The sequence below is a fragment of the Mesoplodon densirostris genome, chromosome 13, assembly GCF_025265405.1.
Source record: "Mesoplodon densirostris isolate mMesDen1 chromosome 13, mMesDen1 primary haplotype, whole genome shotgun sequence".
Taxonomy (NCBI): domain Eukaryota; kingdom Metazoa; phylum Chordata; class Mammalia; order Artiodactyla; family Ziphiidae; genus Mesoplodon; species Mesoplodon densirostris.
The window spans coordinates 81485472-81512935 of record NC_082673.1 but is presented as its reverse complement, the minus strand read 5'-3'; the positions used below and the strand labels follow the sequence as shown (position 1 = coordinate 81512935).

Below are 27464 nucleotides of genomic sequence, written 5' to 3'. Positions count from 1 at the left end.
ATTCAGCTGTCACCTGTATTTATCAGATTAGCACCAGTAGTTTTCCCCTTGAGGAAACTGAAGCCCAGAGAGGTTAAGCAAAAGGTTCAAGTATTGTTTTGCGTAGCTATGATGGAAACAAAGTCTGTTTAAGCCCTGCATTTTAACACAATGATTTTACTTAGCACACTTTATTTAGTTGTGTGTTTGTCTCTCTCCCTCCTTCCCTTCTCTACCTCTGACTTTCTCATTTTTATATAATAGAAGATGCTGACAAATAATATTGCTTTCTACAACTTGAAGTCATATCTCCAGGCTTGTCATTTTACAATCCTGCTGAAAGATTAACCTCTCACTTTAGTTAGATTCGTAAGTCCCACTTCCAGAAGCAGCTTAGGATGCTTTGTGTATCTGGAATGGAGACTGGGTTGGCCTGTCTCTAAAGAGAAAGAGAAAGAGCCATCACAGACCTGGGCTGAAGAACAGGCCATGCTGTGTCAAGCCAACTATACCTGCTGACTCTTTCAAAATGTCATCCATTGGTAATTGGCACAGAGTCTAACTCTGATGTTGAAGATTCCCATTAAAGTACTGTGAGTTTGAGTTTTCCCCAGTTCAAAGTTCTGGTTCTGGCACTGCATTGTACCCACTAGCTGAGTGATTTTCATGAGTTATTAACCCTCCATTTACTCATCTTTAAAATGGGGGTAGGGAGGATGGGTGATGCATATTTCACAGTTATCCTGTAAGGATCAAGGATGACTGTAAGTGCCTGGTATATACTAGGAATGTGTCTCAGTTAAGTGCCTAGTTTCAAGCAGATATTCAAGAAATGGTAGATATTTTTATCAGCAGAATCAACATTGCTGATTTTCAAGGCTTAGGGCACAGCAGATTTAAAATGTGGTACTTAATGCATTCTACATGCACTTGAGCCACTGATACGCTGGGCATTGATTCTCCACCAACTCAAGAAAATTTTAATCATAAAATGTTTCCATTTGACAAATATTTTCTTTGAGTATCAGCTTTTAGAAAGACACTTCCCAGGACTCATAAAACAACAAATCGGTTAATTCACAAGGCATATCTCAAAGTACAAACACAGGTGTCTTTACTTCTGTGTTCCAATTGGCTGAAGACCCTATATTATGATTTCTTCCCTGAAAGGGATTCATGTGTAGGAAGAAATCACAAGATCAAAGATTATACAATTTTATTTCTCCAGGGATTGTCCCTACTGCTTGTTGCCAGGTCTCCCTGAACTCCCTGAGTTCACAGACTTTCTGCCAAGGGCTCTGGCTGGGGAATGATCAGTGTATTTAGATTTCTGATATTTCATAGTGATACCCCAACCCACTGGATTTTTCAATGTATGTCTGCTCTAAAAGACCTACTCACATCTGACAAAATATCTTCACTTTTTTTCTTACCCATAGTTGGGAATGCAGTTCTGCTTTACTAAGATGAATGAGTTTCTCCTACAGGAACTTGATGGTGCCTCTTTGTGTGAGAAGCAGAGTAGATGACAGAGTCAGTATTTCATTTTCTTTAAGTTCAAGTAATATTTAGGTTTGGGAGAAGCTAACACAACTAATCATCCCTCTCTCTTTGGGTCACAAATGAATTCTAAAAATTGGAAACTGACCAAGTCAATATGAATTTAAGGGAGCATTAAACCCTGGGAAAGGAAAGATGTCATCTGACTGTGAAACTTGTGGGATGGAATGTGTGAAGCCTTTGTGGCTTCATGATTTGGTTACTAAGGGATGGTTTTAACATCAAAAGATGACTTTTAACTCATATTTGGCAAAATGCCTTTACCACAATTGCTAGTGACAATAGAAGAGCTCAGAACCCATTGCAAATTCTTCCCTATATGATGATTCTAGGAAAAGAAAAGATACTTCATTACCTAGGATACTTAATTTAACTTATCTAACAAATATTTGACAACCGCTTACTTATGCTAAGTACTAGGGCTACAAATATGAATATTGCAGTGGAATTCCTTCCTCAAGTTATTTCTAAACTAGTGGGGATATGGATATGTAAAACAGTAACTGAAAAATAGAATTAAAAAGGACAATTCATGAAGTTACCAGAACTTCAATTCCTTGTAAATTAGAATGATGACTAGTGGTAATAATTCTTGCCTCAAGTGGTTTTAAATTAAGAAAGCTATAAGTAAAGTGAGTGATACAAGTAAGAGCAGGCAATTAATAAATGAAAATCATCAAGATGATTAGTAACGTCATTCTTCTTATAGATCCAATAACGTGTGTATGTGTGTGTGTGTGTGTGTGTGTGTGTGTGTATGGAGAGGGGGGAAAATAACAAGAGGGGGACAAGGGACAGAGTATTTAACTCTACTTGGGATTATTTTTAAATAAGAGAGGACATAGTGGTGGACAGGAAGAGAAGTTGGCAAAAGGTAATTTCAGGCACATAGCAAATACCCAATAAATGTTATCTATTATTATTATTATTATTATTGAAGGTTGACCTATGATAAGTTTTGAAGGGTGAAATGAGGCCAAGAAGGGAGCAGGAGGGAATTCCCAACAGGGGAATGCATTTGTGCAAAGGATAGAGGCACAACACTTCATTATACCATTATGGAATAAGAAATATTTCAATATTGCTAGGGGATAAAATGTGACTGAGATAAGCCTGGAGAGGTAGACAGAACTCCATCATAAAGGGTCTTGGATAGGAAGCTAAGGAGCTTATACCACATCTCCTGACTATAGGAAGTCACGAATGGAGTTTAACTATTTTAGGGACATGACTGAATTTACATTTTAGAATTATTACTTGGGTAGCAATAGAGGAAAATATTAGAAAGAGGTAAGAGGCAGAGAAAGCTCAGGGATATATGGTAAAGTTAAAATAACCAAGAACCTAAAATAATCCTACACAGTACAGCATTTGTTCATTTATTGCAATATTGTTTATAATAGCAAAAAAGTATTAGACACAATCCAAATATATGTAAGTAGGAATAAATACATGAAAAATTAGTCTAGTGTAGTCTAGTAAAAGAATTACTAGAATATTGTGCACTAAAATGAATCAGTTAAATCTAAGTGTAATAGCAAGAGTTAACCCCAAATACCTGTGAGTTAAAAACAATAAGTTGAAGAATGTTAAGTACAGTCTGATGCCATTTATGAACATTTAAGAAATAATATTGCTTATGGACACATATACACAAAGCAAATGTCCACAACAAGGACTGGAAGGGAAGTCACCAAATTCCTTATGGTTGTTATATCATGGGAGGGAGGAAGGGACATGAGATTGGAGAGGAAAATAAAGAAGACTTCTAATTTATCTTGGCTATTCTTCTTTATGATAGGTAAAATTTAAAGCAAACATGACAATATACTGGCTTTTGTGATTTTCAGTATGGGAATACAGATTTTAATTTTTAATAGTTTAAGTGCTTGTAGAAAATATTGTTAAATGAAATATGTGTTTGATTTTTGGTGTGTGTGGGTGTGTGTGTGTACATGTGTGTGGGCAAGGTCCAAAGTCTCCAACTGTTAAGGAGAATTCCTGAATATATTGAGGCTTACTCTGTCAACTCCCAAAAGCAGTAAATGGCTGATAGACCAATAACTTCGACTTGGACCCAAGAGCAGTGTCAGGGGTTAGGGATGCATACTACTACCTGCCAAATATTTCAAATAGCACTAAGCCTCCTTGTAGTTTTCAAATAAGGAAATCAATGAAGATCAAGTACCGTTATTAATTCAGGAAGAAGAGGAGACTTTTCAAGGGAGGCTAATGATTGGGAGGCTGGCGTGGGTGGGTACGATGGCCCAAAGATCTGGACAGGAGTGAGTCAGTCTCGTGGTTTCAGGGAAATGGGACATCGCCTTCACAGCTGCAGGCAAATGATTGTGCCTCACCTCCTACCTTCTTTCACAAATGGCCTTGAAGCCCCGTTTTTTTTTTTTCCCATTGTTACTTTATTTATTTATTTATTTATTTATTTATTTATTTATTTATGGCTGTGTTGGGTCTTCGGTTCTGTGCGAGGGCTTTTCTCTAGTTGTGGCGAGCGGGGGCCACTCTTAAATCGTGGTGCACGGGCCCCTCACTATTGTGTCCCCTCTTGTTGCGGAGCACAGCCTCCAGACGTGCAGGCTCAGTAGTTGTGGCTCACGGACCTAGTTGCTCCACAGCATGTTGGATCTTCCCAGTCCAGTGCCCGAACCCATGTCCCCTGCATTAGCAGGCAGACTCCCAACCACTGTGCCACCAGGGAAGCCCCGAAGCCCCGTTTTTGAGGGAGGAATTGAAAATGCTATCTTCACAGTCATAGTTTTTGCTGTATTAAAAATACAGTCAAAGACCTGTATGGAGAGAGACATTATGATAACAAGCTTAGTTTCAAAAACATGAAAAAGAATACCCTCTTAAGTAATTTGAACTTTCAGTTCAATTCAAGTCAGCAGAGAGCAAACAGTTTTTTCCCTTTGCCAGGTGTGTTTTGGACACTATTCTAGGTACTACAGGAGGTGAAAAATAAAAGGAAACATACTTTTGAATTCAAGAGAACTTACAGTCTAACTATTGTGCAGGAACTGTATACTAAGGGCTATATGATTCATGCAAACCATGCTGTAAGATTCCAAAGTAAGAATATCACACAAGCACTACAAAACAAGTTTAAAAATATGCATAGGATTTGCATTTTTGCTGGGTCTTAAAAAGACAGCAGAATTTCAGCAAGAGGAGGTCAGAGGAAATAATTTTTAGATAGAGGGGATGGCATGGGAAAGCCCAAAGGGAAGGGGAAGCCCTATTTAGAAGTACCCAAACAGTGCTCTTCAGCTACATAATAAGGTCTAAATTAGAAAGTGGGGGAGAGCAGTTATGGAAGACAATGAAAGTTAAGTAGAACCCGTGTTGTTTAGGCACTGAATAATGTCAAGGTGAGAAATATGGGTTTTATACAACATGCAATGGGAAGTAGCTCAGAAAAGAGTATTTGAATGTGATATACTTGGAGCACTCTTTTATTACCCTGGATCCTCTAGAAGCACCATATGCTACTTGCCCTCTTATGCTCTTAGAATCTCTACCATGAGAATAAGACCAAGGTAGTCTGCTGAGTGATGAGGAACACAGACTCAGTCATCCCTATTGTTTGTTCCAGGTGACAGGTTGCCAACTGCCAGACTTAGAAGTGAGGTCATCCTAGATCATTGAGACACAAGGTGACCCATCAGCTGACAGTAAACACTTGATAAAGCCCAGCAGGTATTATCAAAGCCAATGCAGAGAGAAAGAACCACACCACTAACCTACGGAATCACAAGCTAAATAAATGGTTGTTGTTTTAAACTACTAAGTTTTGGTGTGTTTAGTTTCATAGCAATAAGAATCTTCCTGGGAACAGTAAATACTTATCCATTCAAGAACTAGTTAGAAAGACAACCTGTTTTAGCATTAAGAGTCATGGATGATATTTAATAATTGCTGGAAGTCTTACAGATGATAAAATTACATAGATGATAGACAGATTTCCTGGCTCTTTTTTACGTGTTATTTCTGTATTCTAATGCTGCTTCACTAAAGTTCTTGGGAGACAGAACTGTTTTATTCTCTTCCTTTTTAATAATCTAACTCTTACCTGTGGTCCATAGGGCAAGTCATGCTCTCTAGTCAATACCGATAGGTAAACACTAAATGAATGATATCAGTGATAAAAGGATAATGTGCAAAAAGGAGTTAGCATAGCAGAACTGGGACTGCTATCCTTAGAAAAACCTGCTTGCAAATTTGACCCTTGACTGGTATATTTGGGGACTTGGATTTGGGGAAGGTTTCCACCATTCCTTAATAAGGAGTTCACCATGCCTAAACTGTGCAAGCCATATGGCTTATTTTGAACACCTGTTCTTTTTAAAGGGGTCTGGAATTTCAGTATGTGCTAGGCAGAGGTTACCTCTGTGATCAGACCCTAATAAAAACCCTGGGCACTGAGGCTCTAATGAGCTTCCTTGGTAGACAACATTTCACAAGTATTGTCATAACTCATTGCTTGAGGGTAAGCGTCCCCTGTGTGATTCGGTACATGCCTTGGTTCCTCAGGACTCACCCCTGCACCTTTTCCCTTTGCCGGTTTTGCTCTGTGTCCTTTCAAGTAGTAAATCTTATTCATGGACAAGACTATACATTGAGTCTCTTGAGTTATTGTGAATCAATTACTGAACCTGGGGTGGGCTTGTGGACCGCCCCCCAAGATAGATATCTATGATAGAAATTATATAAGACAGAATGGCTTTTCAGCTGCACCCAAATTGCATCTGTTAGAGACTAAGTCATACATAGGCAAAGACTGGCACACCTCGAAAAATGCGTGGCCTATTTAGACATGATTGTATAAGAGCGCTGCTGAATAGTGGTCAGGAAAGCTGAAAAAAAGCAAAAACGAAACCCTTTTTAGAACAGTTTCTAATATCAACTTTATTTATATAATTATAATATTAAGTTAAATAGAAGCCTCTCTTTTACTAGAAGTATGGAAGTATTACCTAGTTATTAAAAAGGATTGGGGATGGAGAAATGGACAGAAATTAATCAATGAAGGGGAAAAATTATCCACTGTCCATATCCTCCTGCATATGCACCTTTGTAATTGTGGACTAATAATAGTTAATTTAATCCCATAACCGGATATATAATATTCAGGCAAAACTAAAACTTATGTCTAGTGAGAATGATCAGTATCTCCTGACTAAGGTATAAATGTGTCCATAGAATTAGTAAGTGCTTGCTGTATTAGGTTGAAGAATTTTTTCTGAAGGATCATACTATATCAATTATACCTTACTGTAAAAACCACCTCAAAATTTTATCACTTAGAACAACAGTCATTTGCTCATGATTCTAATGTCCAGCAAATTGGACTGGTCTCAGCTGGGTAGTTCTGCTGGTCTTGCCTGAGGTCACTCATGTTCTTGATGACTCAACAAAATATGGGTGGTCCAAGATGGCAGATGATGCTGGCTGTTGACTAATTGGTCCAGGAGACGGAATAATTTGTCTCTGCTACACATAGCCTCTTTGCTTCCAAACTGCAAGACCAGGCTTCTTCACTAGGAATACTTCTTCCAGTGATGGTGGAAGTATTCCCAAAGGACAAGAAAAAAAACTGCAAACCTCTTGAAACTGAAGTTTGCAAGTTGCAGAATGTCACTATGCCACATTCAGTAGGCCAAAGCAATTATAGGGCCAGTCCATATTCCAGAGGACGAGAAACAGATACTACAAATTGATGGAAGAAATAGCAGTCACATTGCAATGGACGTGTGTACCAGGATGTGAGAAATTGTTGAGGCCATCGCAAACTATATACCAAACTTTGGCACTGTTTCTCTCCCTCTCTCTCTCCATCTCCCTCTCCTACTCCCTCCACTCCCCTTCCCCCTCTTCCTCTCTTTTTCTCTCTCCCTCTTTCTCTCCCTTTCTTTTACATTTTTTGTTCTTGGTTCGTTGTCCTTTGACAAACTTGACACTATGTCTCACAATGGTCCATTTAAGACCAGTCAATGCTGAATGTAAAAAACTCTTAAGTCTTGGTTTGCATTGCACAAAATTCAGTCTTTAAAGTGTACAGATTTTCCACTTTGACAACATAAAGTTTCATCTGTTACTTGTACTCTACTTTGACTATTTCTTTGTCCATTATTTCCCACATCTGTGCAATGTATGACTCTCTTCCAATGAAGAGGGTAAATTCTAAATTATCTCCCAAATTAATAATTGCCAAAAGCCTGTGCCTCCAAAGTGGGAGAGTTTGTTTTCATACTCTTGACTTTCTGTAAGAAAAAGTGAAACTTCTGGTTAAACATTGCATTATGACCTTAGTCAATATTATTGAATCCATAGAACTGAGGTGAGAATTAAAGATGGCAAGGTGGATCAAAAACTGCAGAGCTACCTCCAAGAACTTTCAATGTAAAGAGAGAGACTGGCACGCATATGGTGATAAGTATCGCAAGAGAAATACTCAACTTGCCCTGTGAAATACTCAAGTGCTCTGTGTATCATAAGCTCCATTACAGACTAGTCAGTGCTAATTCTAATGTCTTGATGAGAAAACTCTTAGTTCCAGCCTGGATAGCACCAAATTCAGTCTTCAAATGTAAAGATTTTCTAATGTGCCCAAATAGAGGCTTATTCATACACACACATACATGTACCATAAGAGAGAAATGGACAAATTCCAATGGGAAATTAAAAGATGAACAAATTACATTTAGTCGTAGGAAGCAAGAAAATCCTGAGATGCTACATAAATGTGTGTTATCTTTTTCCATCCTATTTCTCTGAATGTGAGTTTCTTTTCCTTATAATAAGAATTTTGGATTATATAATTTGGTGCGTCCCACTGAATTCCAGTATTTTATGCTTACAGCATAGGCACTGAATGTGGCATCAAAATTTCCACCACTAGTGAGTCAAAACTATCCCTCATAATCTTTCAGAAATAATCCACTGTGCCATCAAAATAGTTGCTGAATTATAATACATCTTATTTATTCCTTAGAAATGACACCACTCCCATCCTTGTGAAGTTTATAAAGAAGAGCTTTAAACTTACAGTTGAAGTCCGGGTGCACAAGACGAAAAACAAACTGAGTCAAAATGAAAAAGAATTCTGTATTTTCTGAAAATACTAGCAGAAAAAGTGACAAATCAATTTCATAGAAGCTCATTGCTCTGCTATTTAATGCACATGTGTGATTTATAGACCTCCACATAGGAAAATGAGTCCTCTGACCTGCTCTGTAAAATTTTGTGGAGTTCTGCTTTTGTAATGTTAAACAAATGCTCTGCTTTTCCTTCCATCACCCAGAAAAGTGTCCTTATCTGTCAAGTAACTAAGATTTTTATGTGTTTATACTTCATTGTACTTTTTACATTTTAGATAACTTTCAAACACACCCTCACATTTGATCATCAAACAAAACTGTGAAGGTTTTTATAAATACGACAACTGAGCCCAGAGAATCCAAATGAAAAGCCCTAGTTAACATAGCATGTCAATGACAGATCTAGGGTGAAACCCAGACATCTCACCTTGAAACCTTTTTTTTTTCCTACTACATAATACAGGGGGGAATTTTGAACAGTTGTGTAGACCTACCCCTCTTTTAGAGATGACATCACTCATCTGTTTCATTGTTCTGACATTCAAATAGCATAAAAAGGATTAGGTTTATTTGGTGCCAGCTAGGCCATTTTGCTGCTCATCTTCCCATCTGTTGGACAGCTGGACAAAGGAACAGCTGCCAATCAAGGCTGTTTTGCCTGGCACTATCAGATCTATTGGCACCCGATGCCATATGCCAGCTGGTGCCTACTCCTGTTGAATAGAACTTGTTTGAGAAGTGTAAGGCCCCAGTTGTTATTAATGCAGTTGTGGACCTCAGTCCTCTTCTTAATGCAAAAAGCTAAGGTCAGAGAGAGAAGGTAAATCAGACTCACCATTGGAAAAGGTTTACTTCTGTTTTTGTGGAACCAGAACCTGAGTTAGTGTCACAGACCAGTGTATGAATTCCATAGTTGCCACTTCTCAACTGTGTCACCTCAGACAAATCACTGTGCCTCATCTAGCTTAAGATTCCTTACTCTGCAATGGAACTTGAGCCTACCTTGCAAACGTGCCCTGAAGTTGAAATGAGTATATGTGAAAGAACCTTGCCACAGTAGACCCTTAATCAGTATGAACTGATCCAGAAACCACCTCCATCTGCAGCTTGATATAATGTCTAGAAGAGAAGACTCTGGGGTCGCTTGTTATCAATATTTAGTTATCTGAAGGACTGGAAGGACGAAGGAGGATTAGAATTTTTTGTGTGTTTCTCTAGAAAGGAAAACTAAAAGACCCAAGGTTCAGACGTTTCAGGGAAATAAATTATAGTTCAAAATTAGAAGCAACTTTCTAGAATTCAGAGCACTTAAGAGATGGGAAAATTAGGAGTGACATGACACATCGAACACTCCTGAGAAGAGGTTGAGTCACCACTTTTTAGGATGTTATAGGAGGGAGCCCCTTTTTCCTCTACTCTCTTATTTTGCCTTTTTTCCCTTCCTTTATCTCTCTGGCTATTACCTATTTCAAGAGTATTGGGTAGGGATAAAAGTGATTAATACATGCCCGTATCCTTAAGGAGCAATATGCACATTACAAGTCAGTGCATTATAAAAGATTCAAAAAGTGTGCTGTGGAAGTCAGTGAGCATGAGAGGGAATGAAAATCCCTGCATCCAGAAATAAATAAGTGCTAAGCTGCTGGGGAAACATATGTGAGCATCCTTCACAAAGATTAACCCCCTCAAAGTGGGAGCAATAACTTGGTCACATTTATCGTACATGCAATACATTTGACATGTAATACATTTGGCCTGTATTAGTTGGCTAGGGCTGCTGTAACCAAGTAGCACAAACTGAGTGGCTTACACAACAGAAATTTATTGTCTCAATAAATGTCCATAGGCTGGACATTCAAGATCAAGGTGTCAGCAAGGTTGGTTCCCTCTGAGGACTCTGAGGGAGAATCTGTTCCTTCTTCAGTAGCTTCTGGTGGTTTTCTGGTAACTTGGGCATTCCTTGGCTTGTAGAAGCATCACCCTGATCTCTGCCTTCATCTTCACATAACATTGTTCCAGTATATGTGTCTCTAGGTCTAAATGTTCCCATTTTATAAGTATACTAGTGATACTTGGCTAGGGCCTACCCTAATGACCTCATCTTAACTAATTACATATGCAGTGACCTTATTTTCAAATAAGATCACCGTCTGAGCTACAGGGATAGGGCTTCAACATATGAATCTTGAAGGGACACAACTCAACCCCAATTAGGGCCTTAGATGTTGTAAACATTCAATACTATTTTCTTCAGGACTGCAGCTGAAAACAAGAGTATAATCAAACCACAGAGTTAGAAATAAATTGATGAAACAAGCTCTACTTCTCCTAGGCCTCCATCCTTTCTGTGATCCTGGCTTTCTTTGGAGTCTTCCAGGGGTGTCTATGAAAGGTGGAATTCTTTTCATCTATTTATTTACTTCTCCAAGTTTCTATGACTGTGAGGGGGTGAGGAAAGAAAGCTAAGGAAAGAGAGTCCTAAAATAATAAATGACCGCTTAAAGCATTTGAATTCCTTTTCTTGCGAGCATAGTGTTAACTAATGACTAGAGTTGAACTATCAAAAGCAAAATAATTAGAAAGGAAATCGTTATTATTTTCTGAGCACTTAATATGTGTCAGACACTGGACTAAGTGGTTGATGTGATTAGATGGAAAACAACTCACAACCATAGGGGTATTATCACTTACACAATCGAAGAGAGGAGTCCTGAAGAGGTCAAGCAACTTGTCCAAGATTACACTGCATACAAGATTCAAAAGGGGTCCACCTGACTCAAAAGCCTCACTTTCATAAGTCCTGTTCTATACTGTCTTTTCTTGTCTCTTACTTTTCTTCACAATTAAATTCAAACTGAAAAATCTGCTTGCTGGCTCAGAGTGAGGGTGGAGAGTGGTGAGGATGATATTTGTTTGTGCATCCGTGTATAAAACCAATACACTTTAAAGAGGGAGGGAGGGAGGGAAAGGGGGAAAGAATTGGTAGAAGGGAGAATTCTTACCAGTTTATGTTTTAGGTAGGTAGGTAGATGGGTGGCTATTTATAACCTGCTTTCTTCAAATTATTTTTGGCTATTTCTACTATTAACTAATACATGACAATAGACCAACTCAGAAAATTCTATTTCCTAGAAAGGCACCTGGCCCTCCCACTCTGTGGTGGTGAAAGGAAGAACACCAGATGTGCTGAGGTTTGCCTGATCTAGCATTCTTCTTTGGGTCCTCACCACAGTCCCTGAAAAAGGAAATGATTTTAAGTGAGTTAATTAAATGAAGGTGGTGTTGAAGATGTATCTTTGGCTCTCTAGATCAATGCTGTGACAGTGAACAAAAGTGCTGAGTACCTTGAATGGTTCCCTCTCAGATGCAAGAGTCCATTCTATTTCTGGACCACAGAAGGCAGTTCTGTGAGCCTGACTCAGTCAATGAGGGTGAGAGGGCTCAGAAATCCAGCTGTGCTTCTCCCCAGAGTACATCACTAGTAAATGTGATACTCTTCAAGTAGGAACGTATTGAAATTAATCCATAAATACCCTCCATTTTTTTCTAGTCTTGACGCTGAGGTTGTCAACTTTGTAACCATGGTTCGCCTTTCAGAAAATAAGTAGAGGATTCCAGAACCAAGTTAGCCCCCTGCCCACTTGCATACTTCCAATTCATTTAGCTGATATGCTCTGAATACTTGCTCCTGGAGAATTTAACATAGTAATAGATGTAAAATATATCCACTCATTTCAACAATACCACCAGTTAGGCATTATTCACCACAAATTAGTGAGGGACACAGAATAAAGTAACTGGGAAAAATGCCAAATTTCCTGTGAGCAACTTAAAACATTAAGCGGAAGATGTGTGTCCAACTCATTCATTCATTCATTCATTCAACAAATAACTTTAGATTGGGCTAGTGATGAAGATAGAAAAATTGTAATAGAGATAGCCCCCCCCACTTTCATAGTTCTTACAGTCTACAAGAGAAACAGAAAAAAACATAGTATCATACAAATTATCATATATTTATAGTTGCAATAAATATATTGTGAAATGAGAGAATATAAAAGAGGTGTAATCTGGTCTGAGTATTCAGATAAGCATCACTGTGGAAATAACATTTAGGCCAAGATATGACAGATGAGTAAGAGTTAGCTAAAAAGGAGGAATGGCAGATGGAATAGTAAATTGGGGGTGAATTTTGGGCACTGTAGGTGAATGAGAAGCCAAATGATTGAGAGGACATGTTGGAGGAGTAAAGTGGCATAAGATGAGGCTGTGGAATTAGGGAGGGACAAGAAACGAGTCATATCAAAGCTGGTCTATATCCTAAGACTGATAGGAAGTCATCAAAAGGCTTTAATGAGTGCAGTTACAAGGTCAGGAGGGGATTTCAAAGATCACTTTTCTCAGGACACGAGGAAGAAGAAGGACAAGAAGGAGAAGGGTGAAGTCCTGTTAGAAGATTCTGAAAAGCTTCCATGAGAAAGATGTGGTAGGTTGGATTAGAACTCGGGCAGTGAAGCTGTAAATACATGCTTGAATTAAAAAATATTTAGAAAGGGTATTGCCTAGACTGGAATATTATTAAATATATGTCCAAGATGACTAGGCAAGTGGAAGGCTGGAGATGCCACTTATTGAGGTAGGAAACACTATAGATGGAGAATATTTCCTGGGGAAAAAATTTATGAGGTCAATGTTGCATTTACCTGTGAAACACCCAGGCCAAAATGTCAAATCAGTGATTAGATATTCAGGTTGAGGTCTAGAGCCTGGAAAAAAAGATTTAAATTGGAAATATCAGTGTGAAAGTCATAGCCTTTGAGGTGTTAATGAAACCTTGGGCACAGAAAATGCGACATAGGGAGAAGTTCTAGACCGGAACAGCAAAATAGCCATGAGGAGCCCTGAGGTTTTTTTTTTTTTTATCTATTTAGTGGAGGAACAATAAGTGTGAGAGGCTCTGAGAAGGAGTGACCAAAAGTGCAGGTGGAGACAGAAGACTATTGCACCAGCCAACTCAAAGGAGGACTGTCTGCAAAACATAGTGGCCAACCTAAAAGTCAAGAAAATGTGATGAGTATAGAGATTGCCGGAAACTGGAGAGTTGGATATTGTTGAGACCTTTTGGACCGTCATTGCCAAAAAGTGATGAAAGCAGAAGCCAAAATGGAGTGGGAGGTAAGAAAATAGAGAAACATACACAGAAAGCTCTTTACATGTGGTGAGAAAAGAAGAAAATTGGGACAACAGCTGGACGGAAATGATCCAAATGGTATAGAAGACATTTTTTCCCCACCATCAGTTAAACTAAATGACCTCCAAGAACCCTTTCAACTCATAAACTCCACCATGGTATCCCCCAGTAGTCAAGGCAAGAGTTAATAGCTGTGTTTTTTACTGTGTTCATTCTCAACTCATGACACAAATCCTATCAACTTGCAGATGCTACTAAGTTTTTTGAAAGATTAAAGTTGTTATTAGTGGACTACCTGCTAGCGTTCATGAAATATGTACAGGAAATGAAAGAACTGTTTGACTAGAGGTCTAATAAGAATAAAGGCCAAGATCTTTCAAAACTAAAAATGTGATATCCTTGTGAACAGAATGACTAAGTGAGCAAAAAGAGAGGCAGAGCCCCTGGTAAGGGAATATACACTCATCGGTCAGTGAAACCACCGATGCAGATATATACACATTGGAAATGATTAATTTAGAAAGTACAGTGGCCCAGCAGCCCTGTAGTGTTTTTTTTTTTTTTAACAGTCAGTATTGGAATGATTGTCAGGTTGCATGATCTATAAGGAAATGATTGAAAGCCAGAGAGAGTAAGGATGAAAGTGCCTTCTTTCTTGAGTTTCTCAAAAAAAAATATTGGCTTGATTGCTTATCAATAACTGTCTGCTTACTGGTTTTAATGCCTGATGTGAGAAAAGCTTGAGAAATGTACCTAGGCTGATGCTTAATATTTGGGGTTATCTATAGTCCGCAAAAGGTCATTCAGCCTAGTGTGATAACAACCTTGAGACTAGAAGACCTAGACTCTAAAACTAGAATTAACAACAATAGCTAACATGCAATTGCATCCCACTGTGCCCCTAAATTTGCTGTTTGCAGTGTCTGGTATCTAATTTCCATAACAGTAAGAGTTAACATTTATTTAATACTTACTACATGCCAAACACTGAGCATGTATTATCACATGGAACCTTCAAAATACTTTTCATTTTACAGAAGGAAAAGCTAAGGCCAGGGCAAATAGCTTGATTAAGAAGCTTGGATAGTTATGAAGTGGTTCATCTGGTATTTAAATTCAGCTGGATGCTGACCAAGAATTATGAAACATACCAGAACATTCATTCTGCAATGAATACATCCAGGTAAATAAGGACCAGCTGGGAAAGAGGCATCACCTCCATCAAAGCCAGCAAGGGCTAGAGAGTGGAACAAAGACCCACCCATGGATACAAAGCTCCATCCTCCCTCAGAAAGGTAGAGAGAGTTTTCTGGTTCAGGTAGATGTCATCTTGGGGAGAAGAAAGAGAAATGGGTGGAAATATTGATAGTTTACTCCTAGAGTATTCTTTTAAACTGTTAGGAATCCCATTTGTATTGTAAAAAACTGAAGTGTCATTAGCTGGCAAGGGTTTTCTTTTTCTTCTTATCCAGAAGATTTGGGGTTCAGAACCAATCCTTGATGAGTTATACAAAAATAGGAAACATTCCATTTTTTTGGATACCTGTGAAATCGGTGATGCTGCTATGTTACAGGGAACAGGCTTTGTTTGTTGCCAAACAACCCTGACTGATACAGCTACTGACATTATATGTCAGTACAATTTCTTTGATAAAATACTGGAAATATCTACAGGTCTTCACCTTTGCAGTTCTCTGCCACATTGATGCCAGATACAAAGGAGAGCTTCTCTAACAGCTTAAGGTCACAGTGGTCATCTCGTGTCAACCATTTTGTGTTGTCCCCGTCCCTGAACCTTTCAGAACAGGAAATCCAGGTACACATTTCAAGGTAATAGCAGGGGGAGGGGCTTGTTGGACAGTGCAGAAGAAGGGATCAATGTCTTAACTGTGGTCCGAGGTCGTCTGATGTTTCTCCATGGTCCTTGAAAAGCTGCACTAGGGAGAATCCATGGAGTTTGCAGATAGCAGGATTTAGATGTAAAGATTTACAGTAATTACCTGAATAATTTATGACAAAAACCTAAAAAGGATTATTTTCTGAGTCAACTGAATCATAGCCTCATGGCATATCAGTGTTGGGAGGAAATTTAGAGATTGTGTGATTCATCTCTCTCAGACTGAGATTTTTTTAAACATTTTTATTGGAGTATAATTGCTTTACAATGGTGTGTTAGTTTCTGCTGTATGACAAAGTGAATCAGCTATACATATACATATATCCCCATATCTCCTCCCTCTTGCATCTCCTTCCCATGCTCCCTATCCCACCCCTCTAGGTGGACACAAAGCACCGAGCTGATCTCCCTGTGCTATACAGCTGCTTCCCACTAGCTATCTATTTTACATTTGGGAGTGTATATATGTCCATGCCGCTTTCTCACTTCGTCCCAGCTTACCCTTCCCCCTCCCTGTGTCCTCAAGTCCATTATCTACATCTGCGTCTTTATTCCTGTCCTGCCCCTAGGTTCTTCAGAACCATTTTTTTAAGATTCCATATATATATATTAGCATACAGTATTTGTTTTTCTCTTTCTGACTTACTTCACTCTATGACAGTCTCTAGGTCCATCGACCTCACTACAAATAACTTAATTTCGTTTCTTTTTATGGCTGAGTAATATTCCATTGTATATATGTGCCACATCTTCTTTATCCACACGTCTGTCGATGGACACTTAGGTTGCTTCCATGTTCTGGCTATTGTAAATAGTGCTGCAATGAACATTGTGGTACACAACTCTTTTTTTTTTTTTTCGTGACTCTTTTTGAATTATGGTTTTCTCAGGGTATATGCCCAGTAGTGGGATTGCTGGGTCATATGGTAGCCCTATTTTTAGTTTTTTAAGGAACCTCCATACTGTTCTCCATAGTGGCTGTATCAATTTACATTCCAACCGACAGTGCAAGAGTGTTCCCCAGGCTGAGATTTATAGACAGGTATCGGAGATGACAAGCGGAGTTAATGCAGGAAAGGGACTTCTGGTCCAGGGTTCTTACAGCTCAATGACTTTAATCCTCCAACGGGTAGGTTTTACTCCTTTTTTTTTTTTTTAGATAATGATTCATTCTTAGTGTATCAATTGGACAATCTGTATGGTGAACTTAGAAGCTCTCATTTGTTTATTCATTTATTGAAAAATTTCAGGGCATTTTCTATTGCTAAGTACTGGACTAGGCACTGGTAAAAGAAGAAGGTTAAAATATAGACCCTTCCCTCATAGAATTTGAGTATAACAGGAGAGAGAGATGTGAAAGTTCAGAGTAAGTCACACAACCTAAACACCCTGAATCTCCTTTGCAATTACTGAGTCTAGGTGACTCCCACTGACAGTGCATGGGGTTGAGATGACTGAGCCTCCATCTCTGTCTGCACGATTTGCCTAGCACATTAATAATGAAAATATTCCTACGATAGGTATCCTTGATCATTTAAGAGAGCACGTTATTTTTCAGCAAATGCAACGCATTAATGCACATACAAACAATGCATATGGTGACTGCTATCCACAGATTAGTTGGAGCAGAAAATGGCAACTTGGTAAACAGTCCTATAGCTGTCAGGGTGTTCTGCAGAGTCCTCAGATCTGAAGAGGGGCTTCTAGAGCTACTGCCAAAGGTCAAGTGAAAGTCCAGTAGCTCCTCTCTTCCACCAGGTCAGTTACACACCCATTACTTCATTTTTTAGTCTTGCACCAGGGATTTCATTTCACCAAAGTGTTCACTGCTTTAGATAGCATGACATCTATTGATTTCAAGTAAGTTCTTGATTTCAAAATGGGGAAATTGAAGACCAAGACATTAAGTAATTTTGCTAAAGTCCCAACGTTGGTTAGTAGTCAAACCAGAGTGAGGCTAGCATCCCATTTCCAGCCTGGTACTCCTTCCACCACTCTCCCCTTCTCCTTCCTTCCTTACTCATGAGAACCTGTTACCCCTGTGATGGGAAGTGCCAACCACTGGCTCTTATCCCTGAACTTGGAAGTCAAGGATCTATAATTTTTGCAAAATAGACTTGGCTTGTGAGTCATTTCACAGAGCTAGACTGACTTTCCACTGAAAGCTTACTGAACTAGGAAACTTGACCTATCCTTGAAAGAATCCTGTGACATTTGACAAGGCTGTTATCTTAATGAAGAGGACCACACAAGTATATGTCCATGATCCAAATAACATCTTAAAAGTGGCACCAAAATGAAATTGTTTTGTTGCACTTCTCTGAGTGCAACAAAGCCTGCATCATAAGAATAAAATGAAAATAGGAGTCACATATGAGATCACACTCATAAGAAAAACAGGCCCTAACACATGTTTATGTACTTAAGAAATTATCTAAGAAAATGAACATGCAGCAGCAGGTACCACAAAATATAAATGAGCATCTGATTATCTATTTAAAAGCAAAATGATTTTGATAATTTAATCCTTCATTTTATGCGGAGTAATTTTATTCAACCTTGATCATCAATGTACACAATTTTTCCGGGAGATCGAAAATGGCCATATTCTACATTTATATTCATTTCTTGCTACAAATCTACACATATGTAGCTCTGACTTTGGCATATACACATACACACACACACAAAGTACACTTTCTATTAACACACACTTACAAATATGCATAAATTAATTTTAGAGTTGAATAGACTTGTAGATTCAAGAAGTATAAGACAAAAATTATAAAAAGATGGAAGTTTTATAGATTTAATAATACCATTAAATTAACAATTGATCTTGAAAGCTGGACTCGAAAGTGGTAACTTCTCAGTTTTGCATAATCCCCAGCAGTGAACTACAAACTTTTTTCTGTAAAGGACCAGATAGGAAATATATTATATTCTTTGGCCTGTATGTTTCCTACTGCAACTGCTCAACTCTTCCACTGTAGGGAAAACAGCCACAGATGATAGGTAAACGAATGGGCATGGCTGCATTCACTTATGAATACTGGCATTGCATTTCATACAACTTTTATATGTCATGAAAATGTCCTTCTTTTGATTTTTTTTTGGTACAGTTTAAAAATATAGAAAGCATTCTTAGAGCAAGGATTATGTAAGACAGCCAGGGCTGGATTTGACCTATGGGCCACAGTGTGCTGACCACTGCATGCAGCATCTAATATATTCTTATCAATAATTATGTTGTAGATATTCTCTAAGGGTAGTGCAGTTTTCTCTTTTGTCCAGAAACGGAATGGACTATCTTGGGAAGTATTAAATACCCTACAATGGAGTTGTTCAAGTAGAGCTCAGTTATTTGTCTGTGGGCTTTCAGAAAGTTTTTCAAACTCAATTGAGAAATGACAATATTTAGAATAAATATTCCCAAACTTGGAGATTTAATATTATACTTCACACATTCAGTATGATGACTAAAGACCATAAATTCAAATTTGTGACATATCTTTCATATACTTACAGGTCCTTGTCTTCACAAAACCCAGATATAGGTTTAAAGATTCAGAATACTTTAGGTATAGTTCTATTTAAAAATTGTAAGTTAAATTTTCTCATAGGCTAGATTAATGCCTTTCAGTCAAAATTATTCAAAAAAAAATCTGTTGAGCTCCTACTGGGTGCTGGGCACAGTTCAAAGTGTGGGATGGTACAGCAGTGAATAAGATTACATTCTTGTTGCCAAGAAGCTTGCATTCTATATTCTGTACATACACTGTTAAAGACAAGCAAACTGCTGAATAGTGCATTGCATATAATAGTAATTGGCATGAAGAAAGTAAAAGCATACATTGACAGAGTGGCAGAGTGATGGTGGCTACAAAACATCTGAGTTAGACCCTAGATGATATTAAGGAGTCAATCATGAAAAAAAAAAAAAACTTGGCAAATGTCATTCCAGACAGAAGGGACAGCCATGAGGTGGAAAAGAAATGGAAATGTTAGACATAGGGATGGAATGTTACCATGGCCAGGGCAAAGTAGCAGAGAGAAAGGCACAAGATGTAGCAAGTACAGTAGACAGAAGTCAGAGCATCCAGGGTCTTGTAGACCATGGTCAAGGGCTTTGGTATTATTCTACAAGTACTGAGAAGACATTGGAGAGTTTGGAACACAAGAGTGATAAGATAAGATTTACGTTAATATATATTACGTATAAATATAATATGGCTTCTATGTAGAAATGAAGCTGTAGAGGATAAGAGAAAAAGCAGGTAGCCCTGTTAGGGGACTGATGCAGAAATCCAAGGATGCTTTGACTGTGGGAGTAACCATGCAGGTCAAGAGAGCTGAATGGTTTCAGATATATTTGGGAGGTAGAGTTTCTGAAGCATCAATTTTGAAGTATGAGGGAATTAGAGGAATCTGAGAGAAGTCTTAGCATTTTAGCATAAAGAACTAGGTAAAGTATATATTTTACCAAGGAGGAGACATTCAGTAATGATCAATTATTGTTAAATTGATCTTTTTTTTTTCATTTTTTTTCTGTCACCTTAACCACTCTAAGCCTCGGGTTCTTCAACTACCAAAGAACATAATATCTCATATTATTACATAAAATAAATGAAATAATGTATATAGCACATCATTAGGTCTTACTACAAGTAGCTCTATTTATCATTTCTCTTGAATATAATTGGACTTAATACTAAGTACCATTTGTCAAACACCTAGTTCCATTTATTTGTGTTTTCTTCAATTCCTTTCATCAATGTCTTATAGTTTTCAGTGTACAGATCTTCTTGGTTAAATTTATTTCTTAGTAGTTTATTATTTTCATTATATTTTAAATGGAATTGTTTTCTTTATTTCTTTTTCAGACAGTTCATTGTTAGTGTATGATTTTATATCCTGCAATTTTACTGAACTAGTTTATTAGTTCTAACAGGTTTTTGGTGGAGTCTTCAGGGTTTTCTATATATAAGATCATATCATAAAATAGATAACTAATAAGAACCTACTGTATAACACAGGGAGCTCTACTCAATACTCAGTAAAGACCTATATGGGAAAGAATCTAAAAAGGAGTGGATATATGAATACGCATAACTTATTCACTTTGCTGTACACCTGAAACTAATACAACATTGTAAATCAACTATACTCCAATAAAAATTTTCAAAAAAGACCATATCATCTGCAAATATTTTACTTCTTTCTTTTTAATTTGGATGTCTTTTATTTCTTTTTTCTTGCCTAATTACTCTAGTTAGGATTTCAATCTATCCTGGAGGGTGTTTTGCATATGCTTGAAAAGAGTACATATTCTACTGCCTTGTGCAGAATATTCTATATATGTCTGTTAGTGTGGAATTTTCTGTATGTGTATATATATGTTTGTTTATTTGATCTAAGGTACAGTTCAAGTTTAATGTTTTCTTATGCTCTGTCAGGATGACAACTGGGTTATTGAAGTCTCCTACTATTATTTATTGTTGTATTTTTGTATTGTTGTCTATTTTGCTCTTCAAATCTGCTAGCGTTTGCTTAATATATGTAGATGCTTTGATATTGGGTGCATATATATATACAATTGATATATCCTCTTAATGAATTGACCCCTTTTTCATTATATAATGAACTTCTTGGTCTCTTGATACAGCTTTTGACTTAAGTCTATTTTGTCTGATATATGTGCAGCCACCCTGCTCGCTTTAAGTTCCCATTTGAATGTAATACCCTTTTCCATCCCTTCACTTAGAACCTATGTATGTCCTTAAAACAGAAATGAATCTCTTGTAGGCAACATATATGTGAGTCTTCTTTTTTAATCCATTCAGCCTCTCTAAGCCTTTTGATTGGAGAATTTAGTCCATTTAAACTTAATGTAATTATTGACAGGTAAGGACTTACTAATGCTAACTTATTAATTGTTTTCTGGCTATTTTGTAGTTTCTTTGTTTTCTTTTTTCTCTTTTGCTGTCTTTGTGAATTTACTGTGATGGTATGCTTTGAGTCCCTTGTCTTTATCTTTTGTGCATTTACTGGAGGTTTTAGCTTAGTTTTTTTTTTTTTTTATCATGAAGCTTACATAAAACACCTTATTGTATATATGGTCTATTTTAAGCCGATAAAAACTTAACTTTGATCACATACAAAAAGTCTACCTTTTTACTCCCCCCACATAATTTTTTATGATGTCACAATCTACCTCTTTTTATATTGTGTACCTATTAACAAATTATTGTATCTATAGTTATTTTTAATACTTTTGTTGTTTAATCTTTATACTAGAGTTAAGTCATTAACAAAATACTATATTACAGTATGAGTATTCTGACCTGCTCCGTTTCCGACCTGGGCCGGTTCACCCCTCCTTAGGCAACCTGGTGGTCCCCCGCTCCCGGGAGGTCACCATATTGATGCCAAACTTAGTGTGGACACCCGATCGGCATAGCACACTACAGCCCAGAAGTCCTGGGCTCAAGCGATCCTCCTGCCTCAGCCTCCCGAGTAGCTGGGACTACAGGCGTGCGCCACCGCGCCCGGCAGTATGAGTATCCTGAATTTGACTATATACTTACCTTTACTAGTAAACTACTATGTTTTCATGTTAATAATTATATCATTTTGTTTCAGCTTGAAGAGCTCCTTTCACCATTTCTTGTAAGGCAGATTGAGTGGAGATGAACTTCTTTACTTTTTATTTGTTTGGGAAAGTCTTTCTCTCTCCCTCATTTTTGAAAGAAAACTTTGACGACAAGTAAAGTATTCTTGGTTGACAATTCTTTTTTCTTTCAACACTATGAATACATCATCCTACTCTCTCCTGGCCTGCAATATTTCTGCTGAAAGATCCTCTGATAGCCTTATGGGGGTTCTCTTATATATGAGTAATTTTTTTTTCTCTTGCTGCTTTTAAAACTTTCTCTTTGTCTTTAATTTTTAGACAGTTTTATTATAATGTGCCTTAGACAAGATCATTTTGAATTGAAAATTTGGGTGACTTATTAGCTTCATGAACTTGGATGTCCAAATCTCTCCAAAGATTTGGGAGATTCTTACTTAGCCATTATTTCTTTTTTTTTTTTTTTTTTTTTCTTTTACACGGTAACTCATAATTTGATTTAATATTTCTCTTCACTAGTTCAAAATTAGGCAGAAAAGGAAGTACATCAGACCCAGAAACGCAATGATTTGGCAAGCCGCAGTTACTCAGCTCATGGATTTGTGCTAATCTGCAGAAAATTTGCTTGACTCTAGTACTCCATTCCTTCACATCTGTAGAGGAGTTCGATACAACCATTTTTCTTTATCAACTTTAAGCTGCATACAGGCAAAGAGATCACAAACTGCTGGGAGACCGTAACGGTCTGGGGGAAAGCTGTGTTCCTCCTGTAGGGGCGAATTAAGTAATACTTCCTTGGCCTTTCAAAGTAGCCATTTGTCTTCTCCTGAGGATAACTGGCTAAGATTTCCTGTCTTCTTTCCTGGCAAGACCCAGTCAGCTGTGTTAAAGGGACACCAGGAAGTGGCCAAGTGGCTTGTAAGCTTTGGTATGCCAGCTCTGTCCTCTCTAAGAGGCACTTCCTTGGGACATTCTTCTTTGCATGAGGGGGTAATAAGCCACTCTGACAAGGGACTGTTCCTTATGACTTGGAAGGAATCAGCAATTCTAGAAGAAGCCATTGCCTTTGGTGACTTAGCTTGTTCTGTTGCCTCTCTTCTGGATGGACAGAGCCACATATTCAGGGAATCTTTATGTTTCTCAGGTTCAGGTTTTGGTTCCACAGGCATACCATTTTTATCCTTTCCTTCTTTCTTCAGAAGCCATTTACACAGAGCTTCCTTCTCACAATTTTCATCACACACACACTCTGCAAAGCTTGTACAGGGCTCATTGGCTTTGCAGACCTCCTCTACTTTATATGGGTCTTGATGATTCTGGACAAGCCAATCCTCAGTAATCACGCTGGGAGTGGACAAGGGTTTCTTGGCCTCCAAGTGGTCATTCAGGCACTTCAGATTGCCCAGGTTCTCAATCTCCACACCTTTGGGCTGGTTACCCTGACAATTGGTACAGGAATCAGGCTTGACAAGCCAATCATTCACACTATAGGTGTCCTGGAACACCTGGAACAAGAGCTTAAACTTCTCACTGGTTTCACAGCTGCCATTCCCAGGCTTCTCAAGCTTATGGGATTCCTGGGGAGTCACCAGCCAATCAGAAAGCTCCATCTCATCTTGATCAAGAAGCTCTAGATCTCCAACCTTTTCAATTTCAGTGGAGTAAGAACTGGTAGTAGAATGGCTGTTACACTTCTGGTAACTTGGTTTTTCAGAAACTTCTTGTTGCTGACTCTTGTGGAGCCAATTTTCCAAGCCCTTTAGGTTACCCCAGACTTTACTGAAGAAATTGCAGGCTCTGGCAGAAGTCTGCTCTGGCAATGTGATATAGCCTCTTTTCTCCAGGAAGGGCCCAATATTTGATGAACTAGCATGAGCCATCAGGTGCTCAGGAATTTGAATGGTTTTAAGAGACCCAAACGTGGTGATTGCCTGGCGCAGGGCAGTTATATCGGCTTCAAAGAGCAGAACAGTCGAATCTTCAGGTTTGAGGGTCAAACTGCCCAGTCTCTCCAGGCACACGGAGACTTGATTGGCTAGATCTTTGTTCTGGGTGCACTCCAGCTGATGAATAAGACAATTGAACTGACCCAGCAACCAGTAGAGCTGTTGGGCCTGCTGCTGTAGCATCTCCTCTTTAAGCTGATAGATAAGATCTACCTGTTCATACAGCCACACCTCACGGCTTCGAAGGCATTCCAGGTGACGACTTATGCAGCTGTGAATCTGGGCTTTGACCTCTCGCAAGTTATCTTTAATTTGCTGTTCAGCCCGGAGAACTCCACCAATAGCAAGCTCCAAGTCCCTCCGTGCATCACAACACCTCAAATGGGGTTCTTTATTACTGAAGCAGCCACTCTGGTCCTGTGAGGTACTCATTCTGCTCCCTGTTCCACCTCCGAGTGCAGCTCCGGGCGTTCTGAGGAGACCTTCGCGTACAGAGGCACTGCCCGACACAAGCCAAGGGCCGAAAAGGCAGACTTCTCAGCCATTATTTCTTAAATAAGATTTCTGCCCCTTTCTACCATGGGACTAGCTTGGCACTAGGATGAGTCCAAAACCTGAGGCTTTGGGAGTCACTCTGGAACCTGGGGTTTTAAGGGCTGGTCTGGAGTTTGGATCTGTGGTGGTCAGTATGGTGCTGGGGTGGGGTTGGTGCCTGAACCTCTAGGAGCTGGTCTTGAAGCTGGGGTCACAGAAGCTGGCCTGGTGCTGGAGTGGGTAGAAAGATTTGGTCTGCAGTAATTGGCCTGGCACTGAGCCCACCTGAGAACCTGGTGCCAGTTCCCACCTGGAGCCTGAGTTCATGGGGGCTGATTGTGAGCCTAGAACAACCTGGGTCCTCACAAGCTGACTGACACTTGGATAGGCTGGGGGCCTGGTTTCAGGGCAGCCCACCAGGAGCCACCTAGACCTTGGGAGTAGTCCTGATGCTGGTACAGACCAGTGCTGGGATCCACTATAAAGTCTGGCACTCACTTCACTCTCCTTTTCTCGCAGGGAGGGTGGCTCTTTCCATGCTGAGTTGCCTGGATTTTGAAGAGAGGTGATGGGGGGTAGTGTGAACTATCTTTCCTACCCTCCTCAATGTGTCTTTTCTTATGTCTGTTCTTCATCTAGGTGCTATATTCCCTCACCTGGAATTCTTAGCTCTTGGGAGGTATTTTTGTGTATAGATAATTTTTAAATTTAATGTTTCTGGGAGGGTACAGGCACTAGAAATTCCCATACAGCAATTCTGCTGATATCACTCTCCTAGATATTTCTGCTCCTACTTTACAGATGACAAAACTGGGTCCCTGAGTGGATGAATATTTTACATGAGGTCAAATAACTCATTAGAGTGGGTCAGGGTAGGAACTCAAATTTGTCTGCCTCCAGTGTCCATGTACTTTCTCTTACAAAATCCCTTCTTTCCAGGAGTGAAATGCAGTGAAAATAAAGAAAATTACTCCTTTTAATAAATAATTAACTATAACCACATTTGCCCTCTTTGGGGTAGAATAATACACACTGGTGGGAGGATACATCTTTATACTGCTCCCTTCTTTACAAATGCAAGTGAAGCCACATCCAGATGTTGAATCATATAAAAGGAAAGATTGTAGTGCCAAAGATTCCACCAATTCTTTGGCTGTCAAAAGTTGAAAACCTCAGATAGATGGCCTTTTGTTTAGGAGAAAACCATATTAACTCATAGTTTTTAAAGACTGACAGAGCTGAGAGTTTGGGTGAAAAATAAATTATTCTGTTCATTAAAATGGAAAAACTTTAAGAAGTTTTTTGAGGTAGTCCAAACCAGAGGTAGAGAGGAACCCAGGAACTGGGAGGGAAAGAGTGAAGTATATAAAGAAAGTGAATGCCTGGCTAATATGGCAGCCAGGAAATCCATAAGGAAGACTCCAGCCAGTGAGAAACCTCTGTGAGGAGAGAATCTATAGAACTCTGGGAAATTGAGACCTTATTAATAATTTCTCTTGGTTTTCTGCATAGTGCCACTAAAAAAAACCCTTCCTTTTTCTTTCTCTGAATCTTTAATCAAAACAGGGAAAGAAGACCAGATTCTGCATTTGGGTTGACTCAAGCTAGGAAGATAAGAGCCACAAGTGGCAAGACATAAGTGAGACCAAGAACCCAGAAAAGAAACTTGGAAGACTAGGGGAAATTTGTGACCTTCCCCAACAGGAATCCAAGCAGATTTAATAGGAAGATGTATTATGGCTGGGTTTTTCAGTATATGTAGATGGAAACTTGAGCCTATTTATTTCAGTATTAAAGGAAAATGGTGACCAACAACCATCAACTGTAGGATTTACGAGACACTCAGATATCTGGTACTTGGGTCATAAGAGGATACTGAAATCACCCAAACTCTCTAGCATGAGAGAAACAAAGCTCTTTGCACAAATCTCTTTCCACATTTTTACTTTCACTCCATCATGCACACTAGAGTCCATCAACATCAAGTGATGTGCCTTCTGCAGATATACTATGATTATTCAGACCACCATCTTTTTCTCCCTCTGAAGACCCTTCTCCATCTGCTACAATTCTACTTAGACATCAATATCACCTCCTGATTAAGACTTTTTTTTATTCTCTTGGTTCTTTCCTCCTTAATAGCATCTTAGGTCTATTTCTGCTAAAATGTTTGCAACTCTGGATTATCACTACTTTTTTTTTTTGCGGTACGCGGGCTTCTCACTGCTGTGGCCTCTCTCATTGTGGAGCACAGGCTCCGGATGCACAGGCTCAGTGGTCATGGCTCACAGACCCAGCCGCTCCGCGGCATGTGGGATCCTCCCAGACCGGGGCACGAACCCGTGTCCCCTGCATCGGCAGGCGGACTCTCAACCACCGTGCCACCAGGGAAGCCCTATCACTACTTTTGATGTTACTCTCTGCCCATCTGAACTGTAAGCTCCTTGAGTGAAGGGAAAGACATTACTCAGATCTTTGTTCAAGAACCTAGCACAGTGCTGAAATATAGATGTTCAATAAATCTTGATTAGATACATGACCAAATGCTTGAATGGTGTCTTGTTAAATAACTTTGTTCAAAACTGTACGAGGAGAGCTCAAATGCGATGCT

General features: G+C 38.9%; 1 protein-coding gene across 1 annotated transcript; it reads right to left on the bottom strand.

Moving 5' to 3' along the window:
• Nucleotides 1-23020: 23020 nt before the first annotated feature.
• On the bottom strand, nucleotides 23021-24832 carry LOC132500747 (nuclear receptor coactivator 4-like). Its single transcript, XM_060115992.1, is given in 1 exon segment — nucleotides 23021-24832. A coding segment is annotated over 1 exon segment (1731 nt). The 5' UTR covers nucleotides 24752-24832.
• Nucleotides 24833-27464: the final 2632 nt, after the last annotated feature.